The following is a 20,190-nucleotide window of genomic DNA, read 5'->3' as shown; positions in this document are numbered from 1 at the left end:
CCCCTAGCGGAGGCCCAATGTACCACTCGCCACCCAGTCCAGGAATCCCCTTTTTCTTGCCTGTTTCCTCCATGGCCTTGAGCTCCATGAAGATAAGGACTGGGGATTTAATATTCATCCCTATCATTCCACTGCCCGAGACGCTCCCTGAAGATGTCTGTGGAAATGTCCAACAAATCATTATTGATCAGTTATTATATGCTAATGCCCTGCACCTGTGCACGCAGGTAGCTGAGAGAGCTAGGCATCTTCCATCTCAGACCTTCCGTTCTGGCAGACATCGATGAACGACATCTAACCTTTGTCAAGAGTGAAACCAAAGGTCTTCTCCTTCCAGGAAGCCTCCCCTGACTGCCCCTGATAGACACACCGTCATACCTTGTCCCCTGAGCTCTAACAGCTCCTATTGTGCCCTCATTCAGGGCCTGCATGATGGTTCATCCTCATCTCACTCTTCTGCTTAGATTCTCTCAATGGCTTCCCAGAGCACCTAAAACAAAGCCTGAACCCCTCATCCCTGACCTGCCTCGTCTGGCCCCTGCCAGCCCCTGTGCCTTGCCTGCCACCCCTCTGCCACTCACTCCCTCCAGCCATACTGGCCTTGTTATTCGTCAACCACTTACTCAAAGTCCATTCCATCAAAGGGCTTTTGCACCTGCTGCTCCCCCAGATCTTTTCATGGCTGGCTGCTGCTTGTTACCCAGGCCTTGGTTAAAATGTCACCTCCCCTGAAAGGCTCTTCCTGATCACTCTGGCTGAACTAGCACCCCATTTCCTCCTTAGGTCAACCTTATTTCCTTACAGCGTTCATCAACGCTCTGAAATTCCCTTCTTTATTTCTCTGTATGTGTATTTGTCTATTTGCTGATTCCCCTCCAGATAGTTCTCTCTATCAAGCCAGGGATCTTGTCTGTCCTGCCCACTGCTGGCACACAAGTAAAGAAACAATGAATGAAGGAGATGGAAGAATGAATGAATCAATTTTATCTCCACAGCTAATCTGAGGAACTTAGAGAACAAACGCCACGTTCCTCCCATGATGCCTCCACAATAACATACAGATTTTATTCCTTGTTTTTTTTTGTTCATGTGGCACCTCTGAGCTTTGTTTCTGAGTACAGCAGAAACAGGCCCTTAAGCCTAACACACAATTCCATCATTCTTGCCAGTGCTGTGCTGAGTATAGCACACGTATTTTCTCACTGTATCCTCCAACAATCCTATGAGGCACATTTTATTGTCTCTTGCTAATCGATCAGTTAGCAGGCCCAGAGAGGTTAAGAAACTTGCCCAAAGTCACACAGCTAGAAATGAGAGAACCAGGACTTGAGTCCAAGTCTGACTCAAAGCCTAACCTTTGAAAGTTATAAAGATAAATCAGACACGTTTTTTTTTTAATTCAGAGTACCCTGTCTATTAGTGGAGACAGCTCTGGAAAAAGTAATTCCCAAGGAAAAATAAAATGTGCTGAATAGAGATAAAAATGGATAAATGCAGCAGAGTGGGAGAGAGGCCTGGGTTCAAATCCCAGCGCCCCACTGGCTGTGTGACCTTGTACAGGACCTTTTCCTTCTCTGTGCCTCAGTTTCCTCACCCTTAAAGTGGGGATAATGGCAGGTGACCTCACAGGTTGTGTGAGGGTTAAAGGCATGGCTGCATGCCAGTGCCTGGACCAAAGGAAAGCTCGACAATTGTCTCTCCGGCTGCCGGTTCCTTCCATCCAGGGGTACTAGAGGGGCTTGTAGAGAAAGCTCAGGAGCTGAGTCCCGGCAGGGAAGGGTGCCCCCGGCTGGGTGCAGAGCAAAGCCATGCAGGGAGAAAAGTTTTACAGAACAGTCTCCTGCAGGACGTCTGGTCCTTAGAGCCCTGGTTACACAACAAGCTACAATCCTGGCTCTGTTTCAAATGGGCAGTAAAAGAAATCTCCCTAATCCTTCCTGAAGAGACAGAACACTGGCCGAAGTTCTAATCACAGACAGGTAATCCCTTCCGGCTGGACTACGCTCTCTGAGGGGTTTGGCAGGAGGTGGGTTGAGGTCCTCCAACCCCAGGGGACCAGAAGAAGGCTTCTCCTGAGAGAAAAACCTCCTTTCTGTCCAGGGATTAGGGATTAGCTGATAGAGACCAGCCAGGCTGTCCCTTTCCCACTTCCCACAGCCCATAGGTCTGGGGCACACATCTCCTCCATCCAGGAAGCTCGGATGATCCCTGAGCAACAGGCCAACAGGGCAACCTGGTCACCCTTCAAGGGCCCAACCATCCCTCAAATCCCCTGCCTGCTGCCCCACCAACCACAAACCTCAGGCTATGACCAGTCAGCTCTTGGTCTCCATACATGGTCTCCAATGGCCCGTTTAATATGGATACTTGAGTATACCAGGCATTTCAACCTTAAGACATCCAAACCTAGGCTCCTGCCCCCACACTGTCTGCGTATTTTTCCTCACCTGGCTCCAAGGCAACCACAGACGCCCTGAGGGCCTTCCACTGTTCTGCCCACTCCGTCTCAGACTTCTTTGCTGGTCCCTCCTCCAAACACTGCCAGACCCCAGAGCCCAGTCCTGCTTCACCTCTCTGCTCATCCCCTTGCAGATTCCATTCCGTCTTGTGGTTTTAAAGACCACTGAAATGCCACATCTCCTGCACTCAGTCTTTTCTTCCTGAGTCAAGGTTTTATATCCAACTAACAAGTCAGTGTCTCCATCCAGGAGTCTAATAGTCTCATTTTAACCATCCAAACTCAGCCTCTGAGCTCTACTCCTGCCCCCAGAAACCTGCTCCTCCCTCCACCTCCTTCCCCTCCTCAGAAAGCAGCAACTCCAACCAACCTGGAGCTCAAAATCCTCAACTTTCAAAGTCCGTAACTTTTTTCTCACCCATCAGCAAATGCTGTCATCTTCAGCATGATCCAGAATGCAACCACCTTCCCCATCTCCACCATGAGTGTCCTCACTCTGGTTACCTCTTACCTGGTTTATGGCACTATTATAATGCAGTGGTTTTTATCTGAGGCCTCTCAAAAGCTTTTGGGAAGTGGATGGGGTACAGCTTAATAAATTCTCAGCAAACACCCTACCTTGCAGGCAGACTTCTCCCCCGAGCTGGACCACACGCTTCATGAGGTCAGGAGCCCTTGGCGCTCTTCCACCCTCTCCAGAGCCCTGACCACCACGTCTAGCTAGCACACAGTAGGGCCTGAAAACAGCCTGACAACTTTATGGGGACTGTATTTCTTCTGCCTCTCCCAATCTCCAGCCTCCCCTCAACCAGGTGAATGAGATTTAAACCTGAGTTTAAGATCCAATCCCGTCACCCTGTTCTCGGACCCCTTTTTGCTCCTTCGTTAAAAACGAAGAGGCAGAGTGTAAAACATTTTATTATTAGGAAAACAAAGTATTTTCCAAACAGAGAAATTGGAGGCCCTCAGTACTGAAAAGCTTAGAGAAACCTCCCCATCCCCACTCCTCCTCCGATGTGACACAGGAAAGGAGGCCTCACCAGACACCAACCCTGCCAACACCTGATCTCAGACTTCCAGCCTCCAGCACTGTGAGAAAATAACTGTCTTGTTGTTTAAGCCGCCCAGTCGGTGGTACTTTGTCATGGCAGCCCAAGCAGACTGATACAAGGGCCTACGTTTGCTCTTCCAGTCTTTCCATCACCTTTCTTAATTAAATCCCTGTGTTAAATACCTCCCTGCTTAAAATATCTATAATACCTTCTCTTTTCTTGAGTGCTAGAGCGATGTTTTTCAGTCCAGGGTGGGCAACACATTAAGTAGTTTGTGAAATCAATTTCATGAATCTATCTCAGGATTCTTTTTGAAATGAATAAAGAAATGACTTGATAGAATAGAAAGGATAGGATAGGATAGGAGAGAAACAGAATATAAAATATAGAACAGAGATTTTCAGAGTGCATCGAGCACAGCGAGTTTTGTGCATCTTCAGCTTCATTCATATACAGTGGTACCTCAGTTTTCGAACGTCTCCGTTGACTAACATTTTGGTTTATGAACACCGTAAACCCGGAAGTAAATGCTTCGGTTTTCGGACACGACTCAGAAGTCAAACACGTCACATGGCTTCCGCTGAGCACAAGATCCTGCAGCCTAGCTGTCGGCTGTTTTCGAACGTTTCAGAACTCGTGGATTACATTCGAAAACTGAGGTACCACTGTATTACAAAGATGTGTGTCACAACATAACACTTACGGTTTGCAGTGAGTTATGGTCAAAAATGTTTGAAAGACCTGATACGGGGCCCCACCATCCTGCTTGACCTCCAAGCAATGCTTTAGTGGCTCCGCCCAGAAGGGCTCCTGAGGAAGCGGCAGAGCTGGGAAGAGCCAGGTGGGAGCAGAAGGCCTGCCCACCTCCAGCCTCCAGCAGAGACCTAGGGTGGGGCTACTTACTTGCCAAGGAAGCACTTGGGGACGGTGCTCAGCTTTCTCCTGCGGTCCTTGATCAGGTTCACCTTCTTGTTCATCATCATGTGGTAAAGCTTCTCCCCCTTCTCCGCAATCATGACGTAGGCATCCCGCTCCATGCCCAGCTTCAGGCCTACAGAGGGGCACGGTCAGCACCGGGGACAGCACCCGCGCCTGGGAGCGGAGGGGAGGCCTGCGGCTCCTGAAAACGGCCCCCCGGGCTGCCCCCACTCCTGCCACAGCCAGGGGTCATCTATACGGCACTCACTGCATGTCAGTCACTGTCCTAGGCATCTGCCAGTGACTCCTCGAAAGAACCCTGTAGGGGATGGTGGCGAATCTCCCCCATTTTACAGATGGCAAAGCTGAGGCCCAGGGAGGTTAAGTCCCACAGTAATAAGCAGTCGAGTTCACTCAAACCTTCAACATGAGGATGGGTTTCCAAATTCAGAGGTTATCAGAAAGCCTGTTGAGATCTTCCTTCCAGCCAGGGATGTAACTCTCCCTATATCTCCAGATAATACATGTAGGACCCTGACCCAGACCACTGGCCCACATTTTCTACCTGGACCCTGTCCACTCTTGACAGTAATAGCAATGACAAACAATAATAGCAAATGCTATTAGCAGCTACTATATGCTACTCAATCCTTAGGAAACAGACAAGGCAAGTACTATTACTCCCATTTTACAGATGAAGAAACTGAGGCCCAGAGAAATTGAGTTCTCTGTCCAAGGTGGCTCAACTAGTAAGTGGTAGAACCAGAATTCAGACCAAGGAAGTTTGGCTCCAGATCTGTGCGCTTGACCACAACATGCATCACTCCTGTAAATGCAGCCGAGGTCAGGGTTTGGACAATACCCCAATTCTAATGACTAAGGCCCACTCAGGCCACACCCCACTCGTGATCACATATACCCTGCACTGACCACAGCCCTCAATTCTGACCACTAAGATACTGATCGGCCACACCCAGGCCAAGCCAGCTCCTGAACCCCACCTCCAGTCCTGACCACACACTCAGCCCTGATCAGTTTCAGAAATCACAAGCTTGCCCACTCAGGGCCCAAATTCAGTAGTTTATTTGGACTGATGGCATTTTAATAAATGTTGATGCCATACTTAAAATCAGGAAATATCACCTGAAAAATCCAGATGTCTAGCTCTAGGGGGGGAAAGAAAAAATCAAGGGATCTAGCCATGCTGAGTCCATATTCCTGAGAAAGGATGCTAATTTGCGCTTGGGTCGAATTAGGGAGCGGAGAGAAGTGGATGGATTTGGAATGCATGTGGAAAGCGTAACTAAAGGGACTTGCTCTACTGAATTTGGGGAGCAGGCGGAAATCAGGGATGACACCAAAGAGTTTGAATCTGAGGTCATAGATGAATAAAGGCACCACTCATGGGCCTGGGATGTCGTGGGATAAGCAAGTTGGGGGTAGGAGATCTGATGGAAATGAAGAGTTCTGATTAGACGTGGTAAGTGTGAGATGTCTATGGCACATCCTAGTGGGGATTTCAAGTGGACAGGATATAGGTATGAAGGAACCTGGGCCTCAGTTTCCTCCTCTGCAGACTAGGTCAGGACGATTTTTAGGGACAATGTGTCAAATTGCCACGTAGGGCCAAATCCAAACCTCACTTAGCAGTATCACAACCCACTGCAGCAGGAACGTGTATCCCCACTTATCAGACGACATCACTGAGGTCCGGGCAACTGAATTAACTTGCCCCAAACACGCCAAGCCTCCCTCTTCCCAGCCTGGTGGTCTCTGCACAACAGTCCAGGGCCCACCCCAACTCCATCCAACTATCACACCCAGCCCCATGTTTCCTCCTGGGAGCCACCTCAGAGGTGTCTGGGCCGAGAGAGACTCATGACCACGGTAATGGGCAGCCCCCAACGACCCTCCTGCCACACTGGGGCCCAGGTGAAGGGACTAGAACCACAGAGGAGAAAAGGACAGATACAGAGCATCTCGCTACCAAGCCTTAAGGGTGAGGGCTGCCAAGAATCCCAGGATGACCAACCATACCGGCATGACCTTGGGCAAGTCCCTTCCATTGGGCCTCAGTTTCACCATCTGCCTGGTGGACTAAACCAGATGACCTCAGGAGATCCAAGATACCACCAAGTTATAACACAGTCCCAGGGCACCCTGCCGCTTCAAAGACCTGCTTCTCATAGCTCTGACCTTTCTGGAAAGGACCCGATGCCCCTTCCCTAGGTACAGCCCTAACTCGGCAGAAGTGACCAGCTTGGAGGAAGCCATACACACCCCAGGGACCCTGGAAAGTCCCCCAAAGCCATCACTCTTCAGAGGCCCAGGAAAGGGCCCGGCCACTCACTCTCACGCTGCTCCCGCTCGCGGATGATGGCGTCCAGCCACTTCTGCTTCTCCTCGGCCGTCTTGGCCATGCAGACAAACCACTTGTTCTTGGCCGTGTTGTGGATCTTCCAGCCATTGGTTACGGTGTAGCCATTGCTGTGGTAATCCGCTGATGGGGGCAGGAGGCAGAAGAGGGTCAGCACGGACGGGGCCCCACAATGCTGCACATTCCCCACTATACGCTTATGAGGAAGGTGACGGGACCAGCCTGCCCGGCTCCAGAAAGACAGGCGCATCGACAGAATCAGGATTTGGGAGTTGAATTTTCAACCCTTCCAGTGCTCATTCCCTCTCCTGGCTATTCTCTGGTGGGAGAGGAAGATGGATAAACAAAGACCCCTCCCAAGCCCTCAACGACAGGGACTTCAAGACCTCCAAGTCCAGGCACAAACACAGACATGACTCAAAGGGAGACACCTGCCCGGAGCCCAGAAATGAGTCCCTGCCTCCCTGCCCATGTCATTCGGGCCCTTGCACTACTTGAAGCCCTACTGCCAGCCTAACGATGCATGCTGTGGGTCCTCACGCACAGCTGGCTGAGAGGGGATTATTAGCAAACCTCTGAAGACACGCTGGGATCATCCAGGGAAGTGGATTTGGGGTCCTGCCTATACCCGGAATCCAAGGATGGGGCCACAGGTTTTGTAAGATCATCAAAAGGGTCCGTGGCTCAAAACCAATTAAGAACCCTGCCCTAGAGAAGCGCAAGGACACGTATGCCAAGAGGTTTGCACAAGAATGCTCACAGCATCACGTTCACGATAAAGTAAACAGCAGAAACAACCCAAATGTTCATCATCAAATAGATAAACTGTGGACAATTCATGCAACGGAACAGTATACAGCAGTGAAAACCAACAAGCTAGAGAGAGCTACGTGCAGAAACATGGACGAACCCGACCAACATGGGGTTGAGTGAAAGAAGCCAGATACAAAAGAATACACCATATTTTATGACCATTTAAAACATATATAAAATCATATTTAAAGCCATTTAAACATATATACAATAATATAACCACATGAATAAGGTTTGAAAACAGAAACTTTGATTAAAATATTTAGTAATGTACACTTAGGAGATTAAAATATTTTTAGAAACCAAGAAAATGATCGTCACAAAATTTGGACATTGGTTCCTTCTGAAGGGAAGGAGGCGCTGTGACCAGGGAGGGAGGGGCGTGGAAGGGGCTTCCGGGGCGCAGGCAGTTTTACTTATTAACTTGAATCGTGACTACCCAGGTATTCATTTTACCTGCATAAGTTTTAGGTGCTTTTCTGTACGTAGGTTACATTTCAGATAAAAGAGAAAAAAAAAGCACTATTTAACTGAAAGCGATTATGCCATGGAGCTGGTGGGGCTGGGCTCCGGCAGGGCTCAGGGTCGGGGCCTACCTGTCCCATCTTCCACGTTCTCCACCTCCATGACTTCAGTGTTGATTCGACCCCTGAAGATGTAGAGGGAGCCGTTGATGGATTTGGTCCTCTTGGTGGATTTCTTTCCCCCGGTGACCCTGAAAGATGGTGGGAGGTCATTCCTTATGCCTCACCTCATGGGGGCTCAATTGTCTTCAACGGGGCAGAGGGAGAAAGGGCAGTAATATGGGAGGGCGCCCAGGGATGGGAGGAGCACTGCACCGGGGTCAGGAACATGGGGTTTTGGCTGGTAGTTGGGTGACTTCTCCACTCCCAGCTACAGTTTCCTCATCTGGAAAATGGGCTAGTAGTCTTGCTGACCTCACAGAGCTCCTTCTCAGCTAACAGGGGACACTGATGAGAAACTAACACAAAGCAACAGAAACCCATTCTTCTTGGCTAGAAATGGGTAGAGGCTCTCAAAGTATCTAACACACAAGTACTTCCTGAAATAAGACCAAAGTGGAAAGGAGCTTGGAGCAGGCAGTCCATCCATCCATCCATCCACATCCACCTACCCACCCATTCATTCACTCAGGTGAATTCTATCACTTGCCCATTTAGTCACTCAACAAACATCTGACCAGCACTTCCTGTGGGAAAATACTAAGTTGGGACCAAGGGGAGTTGCTCACCCCCCGCATTCAACAGCACTTAGGGAACACCTACTGGGTGCCAGGCAGTCTGCTAGGTGCTGGGGCTGTAGCAGTGAACAAAACAATGTCTTTGAGAACTCATCTTCCAGTAGGAGGCGGAGAGGGGCAGGGGGCACAGAGACAGGGGCTACGTAAAGAAGTCCAACACACGTCAGAAGTCAGAAGTGCTAATGTTGTGGTTAAAACAAAGCAGAGAAGGAGCCCTCACAGCTTGGAGGCCCCCCTCCGCTCCACCAGGTGGGTGATAGCTCACCGAAAGCCAGCTGTGTGCATTCCCAAACCTATTTGCCTGATGTGCACCTGTCACTGTCACTGGGTAAACTAAATATTATATAAGCTGAGGACATATGACTGTGGAAAGAGAGTCATGTCTCTGAAAATTGAGTTGAATGTTTCAGAAAGACGTGAGAAAGGTGAGCAGCTTCTGCGTTGAGAGTGAACTTTACCTCAGAGACGAGGCGTTGGCTCTCTATATGAAAAGAATCTTTAATGAACGCAATGTTTATGTTTTTAATGAAAACACTTAAGGTTTGTAAAACAAATAATAAAACACAAATATGGGTAGGGAGGGGGTGTGACTTTAATTGGGGCGGGGGAGGAGCAGGTGGTCGCGGGCCTCCCTAAGGAGGTGACACAGAAGTAAAGACCGACACTACAAGGCTCTGTGCAGAGGCGCATTCTAGGCAGGGGACAGACACCAAGCTGCCATGTTGCAAGGAGCAGTGAGGAAGCCGGCATGGCTGGAGTTGCCTGGGCAAAGGCGAGTGTGGGAACAGGGGTCAGAGTGGCCCCACGGGCCAGGTCCTGCAGGGTCCTGGGGGCAGTGGTGTGTGTGTCAGATGGGAGTCATGGAGGGCTTGACCAGAAGAATCACGTGATCTGATTAAGTTTTGAAGGACTCCCTCGGACTGACTGTGGAAAACCGACTGTAACAGGGCCAGTGGGATGCGGAAAGACCCAGAGAGGAAGCCACGGAGAGCGTCTGTGTGCACCTATCTGTACATACCTATACATGTGTGTGTGCATATACATATTTGTATACACTTTTAATTAAAGTGTATAATATCCATACAGGAAAAAAAGGCTCAAAGAAGTATATGGTTCAATGAGCTTTGTTACAAAGTGAACACACCTGTATAAACATTTGAGACCCCCCGGAACACCCCACATCATGCCCCCTTGTGGTCGCTCCCCCAAACACACCCACAAGGGTAACCACAGTGCTGATGTATAACCCTGTGGCTTGGCTTGGCCTGTTCTGAACCTCACAAACGTGGGATCACAAAGGTGATGGTGATGGACGTGTGGGATGCTTCCAGTCTGGGACCACTGCGAATGTGCTTGCACATGTCTTCTAAAGAACATACGTGCACATCTGCTGGGGTTATCTACCTAGGAGTTGAACTGCTGAGTTACAAGAAATGCACACAGTTGGCTTTGCTAGATACTGCCATGCTGTTTTCCAAAATAGTTGTAGGAACATTCCAGCTGCTCCATATTCTCCACAACTGGTACTTTTTAAGTTCCATTTTGGCCGTGCTGCTGTCTTCTTTTGTGAAATGACTGTCCTCTGACCATTTTTCTGTTGGATTGTCTGTCTTTTTCTTAATGATTTACAATGGGAGTCGGTATACCTTTTCTGAAAAGGGCCAGGTGGTAAACATTTTCAGTTTTGTGGGCCATATGGTCTCTGTCTCAACTACTCAACTCCGCCCTTGTGGCATGAAAATATCCATAGACAATACAAAAACGAATGAGTGTGTCAATAGAACTTTATTTATAAAAAATTGACAGAAGGCCAAATTTGGCTTACAGGACTTCTTCATATATTCTGGAGATGAGTCCTTTTTCAGTTATATGGATTACAAAGTTCTTCTCCTAATTTGTACCTTACCATTTTACTCTCCTCATGGTGTCTTTTGATGAACAGTTCTTAATTTTAATGCAGTCTGGAGAATCTATTTTTTCCTTTATGACTATACTTTTTGTCCATTTTATGAAATCTTTCCTTACCTCAGATCGTGGTGATAATCTCCTAATGCCTTCTTCTAGAAGCTTTATTGTTTTACCTTGCACATTTAAATCTATGCTCCATCTGAAGTTGATTTTTTTGGTGTATTTTTTTCCCCATCAGATATCAAACTAACCCTGTGTCATTTATTTATCTACATTGGAGTTTTTGTTGAAATTCAAATGAGTGCTTACATAAGGGTCTACTTCTGACTTGCTATTCTATTCCACTGATTAATGTGCCTCTTTTTATACCAAGACCACATCATAATTACCGCAGCTTTACAGTAAGCTTAGAATCAGTAATACAAGCCCTCCAGCTTTGTCCTTCTTCAAAACTGTCTATTTTTGTGTTTCTATATAAATTTTACAATCATTGATATACACATACACACACCCTCCTTCCTGGAACTTTTACGGGAATTACTCTGAGGTTCTGGCTGAAGTTTGATGACAGAACGAAAAGGGTTTGCTGCTGAAGTGGGTGGGGGATGAAGCAGGTCAGAAACCAGGGCTATTAAGAGTCTGGCCTGAGCTCCTGACTAAAGAGATGGTGGTGCCACTGATTCGGAATGAGGAAGACTCGAGACTCGAGGAGGAAAAGGCTTAGAGCAGGACTTGCGAGGAAACCTGACGCATCTTGTTTTCGATGCACTTTTTAAGTGTGAGCTGTGTGTGACATCCAAGCGGAGACAGAGGTTTATATTTCTTCTCCTTCACATACCATGTGCCAGGCACTATTCTAACCTCTTTACATGTTTTATTTTACTTAATCTATAAAAGCAACTCTATAAAGATGGGGACTGCTTTTACCCCCATTTAACAGAAAGGCAAACAGAGGCACAAAGAGCTGACATCACGTGCTGAAGGTCACACAGCTAGTAAGCAGTGGGGCCTCAGTGTCCTTAACAACTGCAAGCTGCTGCCTTCCCAAGACACTAGGCAGGCAGTTGATGTATATGAGACTTAGCTCTTCTGGGTCTCAGTTTCCCCTTCTGAAGAATGGGGAGGTGGGCTTTTGAACTACTCCTTTCCATTCTGACATCCACGAGCCTCTACCTTTGAATTAGATCAGAAACTCTCTGAGTCAGAGACCTTCCCTGACCCACATCCCGGACAGGCGGCGCTCTGCAAAGACAAAACAGTCGGCAGACACCTAGCTGCGTCAGGCATTTCCTGTGACCACATCAGAGCCAGGCCAGTTGTTCCATCCACTATTGCCCAATCCCTCAGGGACCTCCCGGAGCCCAGTCCTCTGGCTCCGAATCCAGAGGCAGGAATGCTGGCCACCTGCCAGGTTCTCTCAGGAGACAGATGTGCCCTCTCCCTCTGCCAGCCCAGCTCACTTGCAGCACTGAGGAGGGAATGGCCTTAGAAAAGCTCGTGGCGGCCACAGGGCAGCCCTAGAGGGCCCACTTGGAGTCCAGAAAGATCAGGATCAGCTTCTATCGCTCCAACAGGTGCGACCACGCCATGCAGGAGGGGCCTGCACTGTGATAGCTGAAGCTAACTCGAGCCATCTCGGCCAAAGCTGGGACAGGTCAGAGGCCTGAAGGGAGATTCTGTTTTCTAAACCCCAGTGTTCTGGGAAAAGTGCCTGTTTCAGACAGCCCAGGGTGGGTGGAGGGGAAGGGAGGCGGTGAATGCTGGCAGTGGCCTTGGCACTGCCAAACAAGGTTTCTCAGGCTGGCCCCAGTGAGAACAGGCAGGAAGCAAAAAGGAAGGAGAAGGGGGCATTGATGGAGGGGTAGGAAGACAAGAGAAAGACACAGGCAGACCTCACAAAGTGGGCAGAAACAAAATATCAAATGAAAAGGCGACATGCTGACCTACTCACAGCTAGATGGTGAAAGAGGAAGACCAAGGCCTCTCACGAGAAGGACCAAGCCCCAAAACAGGGAGGAAAGGGCAGAGGGAAGGAGCCTGTGGTTGAAGTGACCTACTATGTGCCACGTGCTACACCTGTGGGGTGGCACTAAATATGAACCCAGCATGTGTGGACGTAAGTTAACTGTCACAGTAATAGCAGCTAACTCTTACTGTGTGCACTTACTATGTGCCAGGCACACTTAACACATTTATTCTTCACAATGACTCTACAGGGTACGTACAATAATTTACCCTATTTCACAGACAAGGAAACTGAGGCAAAGAGAGGCAAAGTCACAGAGCTGGGGAAATAGCTGAACAGGGTTTCAACTATAAGGAGCCTGGTTGTTCACCAAACACTACCATCAGAAGGGGTTTATCATCCCCGTTTTACAGAAGAGAAAACTGAGGCTCACAGAGGTCAGGCTGGAGGAGGAAGACTATAAAAAGCCCACACACATGCATCGATGTCCATCACTCATCCTGTAGAAAGGTTCTTCACCACAACCAGAGAAGGCCAGCAGAAACAGACAAGGAAAATGAGGCTCAGGCAGTAAGTGACATGCCCAGACCAGAAAGGAAGTTGGAGGTAATGCTAACAGTAGGACGCAGTCTGGATTTCCCCTTAGCCTTAGCTTTTGCTAGATAAAGAAGCCTCTGGAAAGTCACTGTGTCATCCATAAGACAAAGTAGCAGGAAGGAGAATTCAAACAGGGCTGTGCTGGTCAGTTGAGACATCCTCCACGTGCTGAGCAAGAACGCTGAAAGGCAGGAATCCCTCAGTCCACCAACCTACCCACCCGCCCATGAAACCACCCACTCATGCCCCCACCTGTCACCTAATTTTCCCTCTCTCCAATCATGCATCCACCCAGTAGTCATCCAATTATCCAACCTTCCATACCAGAGTCCAACCACCCCAGCAACGTCCAACCATCCAGCCAGCCAGCCATGAACACACCCATCCAACTGACCATCTATCCACTAATCTCCAAACCTCCATCACCACCCACCCTCCCATCCAACCATCTACGCACTCATTCAACAAACCAGATAGGAAGGCCCCCAACTCACCATTCACCTAAACAAACCTCTGCCAACTCATTATGTCTTCATACCCATTTCTCCAACTACCTAAACATCCATACCATCCCCCAGCCACTTGCATAAGGACAGGAAGCTTCGCATTTCATCCCTCCATCCAGCCCTCTCCTACACCTCCAACCTCTCAACTGCTCACTCATTCACCTACTCACTCATCTATTCGTAAGTCAATTTATCCACCCACCCAGTCTCTCCCTCCCTGCCTCCCTTCACCCACCGTCCATTCATCTCCCAAACCTCTAACTATCCGTCGTTGCTCCTCCCACTTGCCCATACATCCCATCAGTCACACTTCCTGTCATACACAGGAGTACATCTGCTTCCATTCACCCATCCATTCACTCCCAGACTCTACAACGTGCAAGAAGCTCCAGCGAAAGAGATAAAGATAATGAAGGTACTATCCTTTCCCTCAAAACACTTAATAGAAGAGCTCCCTCCCCTCAAACCTTCTACCTTTGGATCTTAAAATCACAGGATGCTGGTGTCACAAAAAAACTTTCAAGCTTCCGTGACTGCCTCAATCTACACAGTCCAATATGGTCGCCAAAGTCACATGTGGCTTTAAACACTTAAAACGTGGCTAGTACAAATTGAGATGTGCTGTGAAACACATTTTGAAGATTGCGTGTATGATTTTTTAAAAGAATGCAAAACATCTCTTAATAATTTTTTAACGGATTAAGTTGAAATACTTAGGGATATAATGAGATAAATAAAACATGTTATTTAAATTCATTTCTCCTATTTCCTTTTAATTAATGTAGCTACTAGAAATTTTTAAATAACCTATGTGGCTCACGTCATATTTCTGTTGGACAGTGCTGATCTAACAAACTGCTCAACTGAAAAAGAGAAAAAAGGCCCAGAGAGGAAAGTGATAAGTCTATGTTGTCACCTCCAGAAACTGTCAGGATTCAACCCAATCCCAGCCTCCTGGCTAACCTGTGCAACCCCGCTCCCAGCAACTCACCTGGATTTCCGCTTGCAATAGACAAGCAGGTTGTCAAAGAGGAAGAAGGCCCTCTCCTGGATGTTGCCTGCTGAGATTTTTAACAGAGTCCCTTGCAGAAGGAGCTGGGTGCAGATATCCGTGAGGTTGGAGCCCTGGGAGAGTGATGGGGGTACAGTGAATGATATGGCACATCCAGAACACTTGGGAATATCCCCTTACCCCCCTGAGACAGAACCTACACTGCCTCCTTCATACCCCCAAATCTAAATGCACCGCCGTGGGCAAATCTGTCAGGAGAGAGAAAAACAATACAACGTGATCAATGGCTTCTATCTATTCAGTGAGCCAGAACAATGCTGACAGAGCACATGAAAGTGACGCCGCACAGAAGAGGGAGTATCTAAACATCCTACCAAAACATGGGGCTCAGGGAGGTGAAAGGACTCACCCAGCTCATACAGCCCTGGTCGGCATCTGGTTTTGTTTTGGTTCAGTTCTTGTTTTGAATTTGGGGCTTTTTGTAGTTTGGGTTTTTTGCCTATCCCTTCCCCCTTATTTATTTATGTCTTGAGTTGTTATTCCATCTCCTCCACAAGAATTCCACTTGCATAAGGACAGGAAACTTCGCATTTATCAAGCATTTGCCACTGTATTCCCAGCACCCATAATGCCGTCTGGCATATTGTGCGTAGTTAATAAATGCTGTAGAACAGGTGACAAATACAATGTGAACACCACCGGGAGCAGGATTCTGACAGCACTCACTCTAGCTGCAGATACGAGTATCGATGAGTACAGTCCCCAAATTCTACCTGGTCATCCATGCTAATTGACAGGGGGGTGGCTAAGACACTAAGTGTGTGTGCAGTTCACTGACACTCCATGAGGTTCAGGGCGGTACGGTCAGGAAAGGCACCAGGAAGGGGTGGGATGGGTCTCGGAAGAAGTCTAAAATAAAGAGGCTGAGGGTGGGCCTGGAGGAAGGTCCCCGCTGGGAGAAGGCCTCAGAGCTGGGGACCACACAGGTCTGTCTGGGGCTCTGCGGGGACCAAGGCAGGGGCAGAGAGGTCCCAAAGCGCTAAGAGAGAGGAAGCTAGAAACAGATCTAGGAGGGCACAGTATGCCAGGTAAGGCAGCCGTCTGCTGTCCCCCAAATCCTTGCTCTCTTGTCACAAGAATGGAGTTCTAGCTGGCTGCCCAACCACAGACTCCATTTCCCAGCATCCCTTGCACCAGGTGTGGTCATGTGACGAAATTATGGTCATGTGACGAAACTATGGCCAGTGTGCTCACTTCCACATCATTTCCTTGAAGGAAAATTGCTCCCCCTGCTTTTCCTCCCTTCCCTCTAGCCACAGGAAGACGGCGATAGTGGGGGTGGAATACACTGTAGCAGATGGTGGAAGGAACCTGGGTCCAAATGGAGCAGAGCCGCCCCACCCCCGCCTGCACCGCTACTGAGAAATAAACCTTTATCTCACCGAAGCCACTGTCTCTCTTTCTTTCAGCAGCCAACCAAAGTATGGTATACTTTACCTCATATACCAAGATAAGGGTACAGGCTCCATCAATAGGTGGGCAGTGGGGTAACTGACATTGAGGCCCAAGGGATATTATGCAAAAGCAACGTTTTAGGGGAAATTCATGCAACAGAACTGCAGATTCAGTCAAGGGAGAAACAAAGAGACATGACGTTGTCTCTGCTTGGACATGAACTTGGAAATGAAAGAAGGAGAACTGTTCACAGAATCTTCTTCCCCAAACACTCAACACCCAGAACCAACAAGAAATTTGGACCGCAGTGAGATCTGCTTACTCGATTATTTCTGTGACCCACTAAAGGGGAACTGGTTTTGGCAACTCAGAAATCAGTTTGTCTGCTGACCACCCACCACGAAGGTGCAGTCTCTCCTGCTGCTGTTAGAGCTGGTTTTGCTCTGTGAGCACAGCTCATCTGGGTGAAGCAAATCCATTCACCCAACAATCCCAGAGGCCCCTCTGGAGCCTATTTGGGGTCCTGGGCCACCAGTTTCTTTATAGTCAAGAGCTGTGCAGCCCAGAACAGTAGCAGGCACCATTAGCAGAAACCACAGCCTGGACACGTATAAGCCACAGGCAGATACCTGATTCTCACACAATGACACAGCAAGAGATAGTGAGCCCGCTGCACCAGGACATGGGGCTCCCGTGATGAAGAGCCCCCGGACCCCCAGAATCCTTGCAAACAGTGTGAGCATGACTACTTGGGTCATGAGGCTCCATCAGTGGCCCACGGGCCAGCTCAGAGCAGACAACAGTTCAGAAGCTCCTGAGGACCATGTGCCTCCCCGTCTCCTGCCCTCTCCTTACTCGTGCCCACCCATTGGCTCCTCCAGGCTCCACAGGAGGATTTTACGTGCCTGTATATGAATCTGGTAGCTGGCCCAGCTGTAGGGCCCAGAACTCCGAGGTCACGCAGGCCTAGACCTGACCTCTCTGCAATGTCAGGGGACCACAGAGAGGAAGCGCACCCAGCCTGGGAAGGTGCCCCTCTGGCCGGGGCCAAGAGCCACTCAGCACACAGCACGTGAAATGCCAAGGACACCCCTTCCACCCTGGCCCTGATGAGAAGCCCAGCCAGCCCTTGGTCTCCCCAGAATCCTTGAGCCCAGGTCAGGGGTGGTGCTAAGGATGAGACAGATACAGAGGGGAGAGGCCGAGCATCAAGGTGTCTACCAGGCAGGGCTGGAGACGTCCTGCAGACAGTGCACTCAACCGAACTGAAGTGGTAACATCAGAGACGATGCCAAAAGCCAACGCAGGCGTAGGGTTTCCACAGGTCAGCTACCGTTCTAAGTGTCTCACACAAACTCGGCTCATCCATATGACAACTCTCATTTTACAAATGAGGAAACTGAGGCACAGAGCAGTGAAGTCATTTGTTCAAGGTCACACAGCTAGTAAGAGAGCAAGCTGGGATCTGAACCCAGACGGGTGGCCCCACTGGCCTATCCACTACCCTCTGGTAGCCTGGGCTGCTTCTTAGCAGGCAACCTGAATGGTTTTGGGGTGCAACTACTGGTCAAGAGCAGAGGTCTTGGAAGGGGAGAGACTAAATGCCTCCCGGAAGCCTAGGCAGCCCAGGCAGCGTACAAAGAACACAAGAGAACTTCTATTTCTGATCTTTTTTTAAAAACGATTTTATGTTTCCTCACTCCTGTTTCCTGCTGTCCCCTCGTGGATGCGGAAGTAGGTGATGGGCTCTTAAACCAGGGCTCCCAGAGCCAGCAAGAGAACTGTTCCCTGCTCCTTTTGTACGAAGAACTTTCACTTCTTTTTATGATTGTGAGCTTCACACGGAAGTCCGTGGGACTTGCATCCAACGTGTCCTCCCGCAGGAGGGTCAGCCCACGCTGGGAGTGAGCTCTAGCCAAAGCTGCGTGATGCCTGTTCATCTAAAAAGAAATAAGAAAAAACTCCTGCTTTGCTGCCACGGCTCCTCCTGACTTTTATTGAGCGTTTACTATGAGCCATAAAGAAAGCACTGTTCTGAGTTCTTTTCATGCATCCATTCAGATCCCCAAGTGACCCCTGAGGGTTACTGCCCTGAACCCCTCCATGCAGGGGGGCTGGCTCATTCTCTCACTTCCGCAGTATTGCAACATACTGCCATTTCCTTGTGCTTAACAAAATGGATTTAGGGATTAACTCATCTGGTTTTAACTAAACCAGTCTCACAACTAAAAAGGACAAGTGTCTTACAAAGGATCAGGCAAAAAGAAAAAACAAAAAACAAAAAAAAACCCACGGATTAAAGATCAAACTAATGATGCAAGCCCAAGCACACCGAAATAAAGTGACCGAGGAACAACTCCTCCTCTCCAAAAGCAAATTCCTTGCCAACCTATTCTGAGAGAGATGACAGCCATCTAATCAGATTGGCAAGAGGTCAGACAAAAAGATTAGAAACTATCAAGAAGAGTATCAGAAATCAGGATTTGCAATGACTATCATTCACCGTGAACGACACCCTAAGTCATACTATCCCCTGAGATTGTAGCTACTTGTGGCATAAAGCCAAGGCAAGTAGCTTCACTGTTAAACATTAATTTTTTTAGCTAGAACATACGATTGTCACAAGTCATCTTGAAGATCAAACTGTATTTAAAAACCTTTCTACTGCACAGAAAACCATTTCACATTTTCCAAAGAATACTCATACTCCACAGTTGACTTTATCCTCAAATGACACCAGGAGATAACTTCAGAGATATTATTACTAAAATTAGACAACTAGGGGAAATAAAGCCAAGAGAGCAGGACAAACTAGTCTGAGGCAGGACAGTCTGTAAGTTATAGGTCTGGGCTTCAAAACCAAGTCCCTGTGCCTCAGTTTCCTCATCTGTAAAATGGGGATAATAACACTACCTCCGATCGAGTGTTGGAAGCACGTAACAGGTACTCAATAATTATCATCAGCAACTCTTATTCTGGATCACTTTATTTCCTACTGCACCCAGAAACAGTGATCACAATAAAGGCCATTCTTAAATTGTAAATTTTTCTGGGTCAAAAAGGGTCCCAAAGACCCTTAGTTCTTATTTCTTTGGGCCTTTCCCAGAAGAAGGCATCTGGAAATCACTTCTGCTCTTGGCTGCCAAATTGATTGCTCAATACCCACTCCACAGGGGCCCATGTGAGAAATTTCTTTTCCCGCTGGTTCCAGGAAACTCTGTATCTCCCAAAAGAAATGTTCTGCTTCTTCCTTTTTTGACAATGAATGTTACGTAACTTATATGTCCTGCTCTTTTCACCTTGGTTGCCAGGAAGCTCAAAACCCACACAGATGCTTAAATGCATCAACAATATTTGCTCTTTAGGTTCGCACCTTTGCTGAAAGTGGCCATGTGACCCACTCTGGCCAATGAGATGAGGGGGAGGTTTTCCTGGGGCTTATGGTAAAGGTTTTCCTGCATTGGAGAGAAGTGTTCCCTCTCACTGCCTTGGCCATCCCTAAGTCTCCAGCTGCTTTGGACTCACAATGCCTGGAGCTGCTGCTATCCTGGAACCACAAGGGGAAGGCCAAGAAGATCACAAGAGACCCAATCAGAGCTGTGACATCATGAGCCTGAAACAAAAGTCCTTGGAGAACACGTTCTAACAGACACACCTGAGGATCAGGCAATTTTCAGTTGTAGGAAACAGAAACCAAGCCAGGTATTTTAAACAGAAAGAAATGAAGGGTTTACTCAATCATTAAGGGGTTAGAAGCACCAAGAATCCAGGCCAGGGCTCCCAGCAAACCAAGAGCACTGCGGAACGGCCCCTTCAGGGGGCCACTGGCACTGCCCCACTGGGAAAAGGGAGAGTCAGAGGAGCACC

At 48.4% G+C, this 20,190-nt stretch overlaps 1 protein-coding gene across 1 annotated transcript in view; it reads right to left on the bottom strand.

Moving 5' to 3' along the window:
- The window catches only part of PREX1 (phosphatidylinositol-3,4,5-trisphosphate dependent Rac exchange factor 1), a 178,016-nt gene that overhangs the window by 54,135 nt on the left and 103,691 nt on the right, over positions 1 to 20,190 (bottom strand). The window contains exons 7-10 of the mRNA XM_033094653.1: positions 14,848 to 14,981; positions 8,215 to 8,333; positions 6,779 to 6,928; positions 4,414 to 4,561 (exon numbers count right to left, since the gene is read on the bottom strand). Coding sequence (XP_032950544.1) covers positions 4,414 to 4,561; positions 6,779 to 6,928; positions 8,215 to 8,333; positions 14,848 to 14,981 — 551 coding nt within the window. The remainder of the gene's footprint in view (positions 1 to 4,413; positions 4,562 to 6,778; positions 6,929 to 8,214; positions 8,334 to 14,847; positions 14,982 to 20,190) is intronic.

Source organism: Rhinolophus ferrumequinum, chromosome 23 (genome assembly GCF_004115265.2).
Source record: "Rhinolophus ferrumequinum isolate MPI-CBG mRhiFer1 chromosome 23, mRhiFer1_v1.p, whole genome shotgun sequence".
Taxonomy (NCBI): domain Eukaryota; kingdom Metazoa; phylum Chordata; class Mammalia; order Chiroptera; family Rhinolophidae; genus Rhinolophus; species Rhinolophus ferrumequinum.
This window is presented reverse-complemented; position numbering and strand designations above follow the sequence as displayed.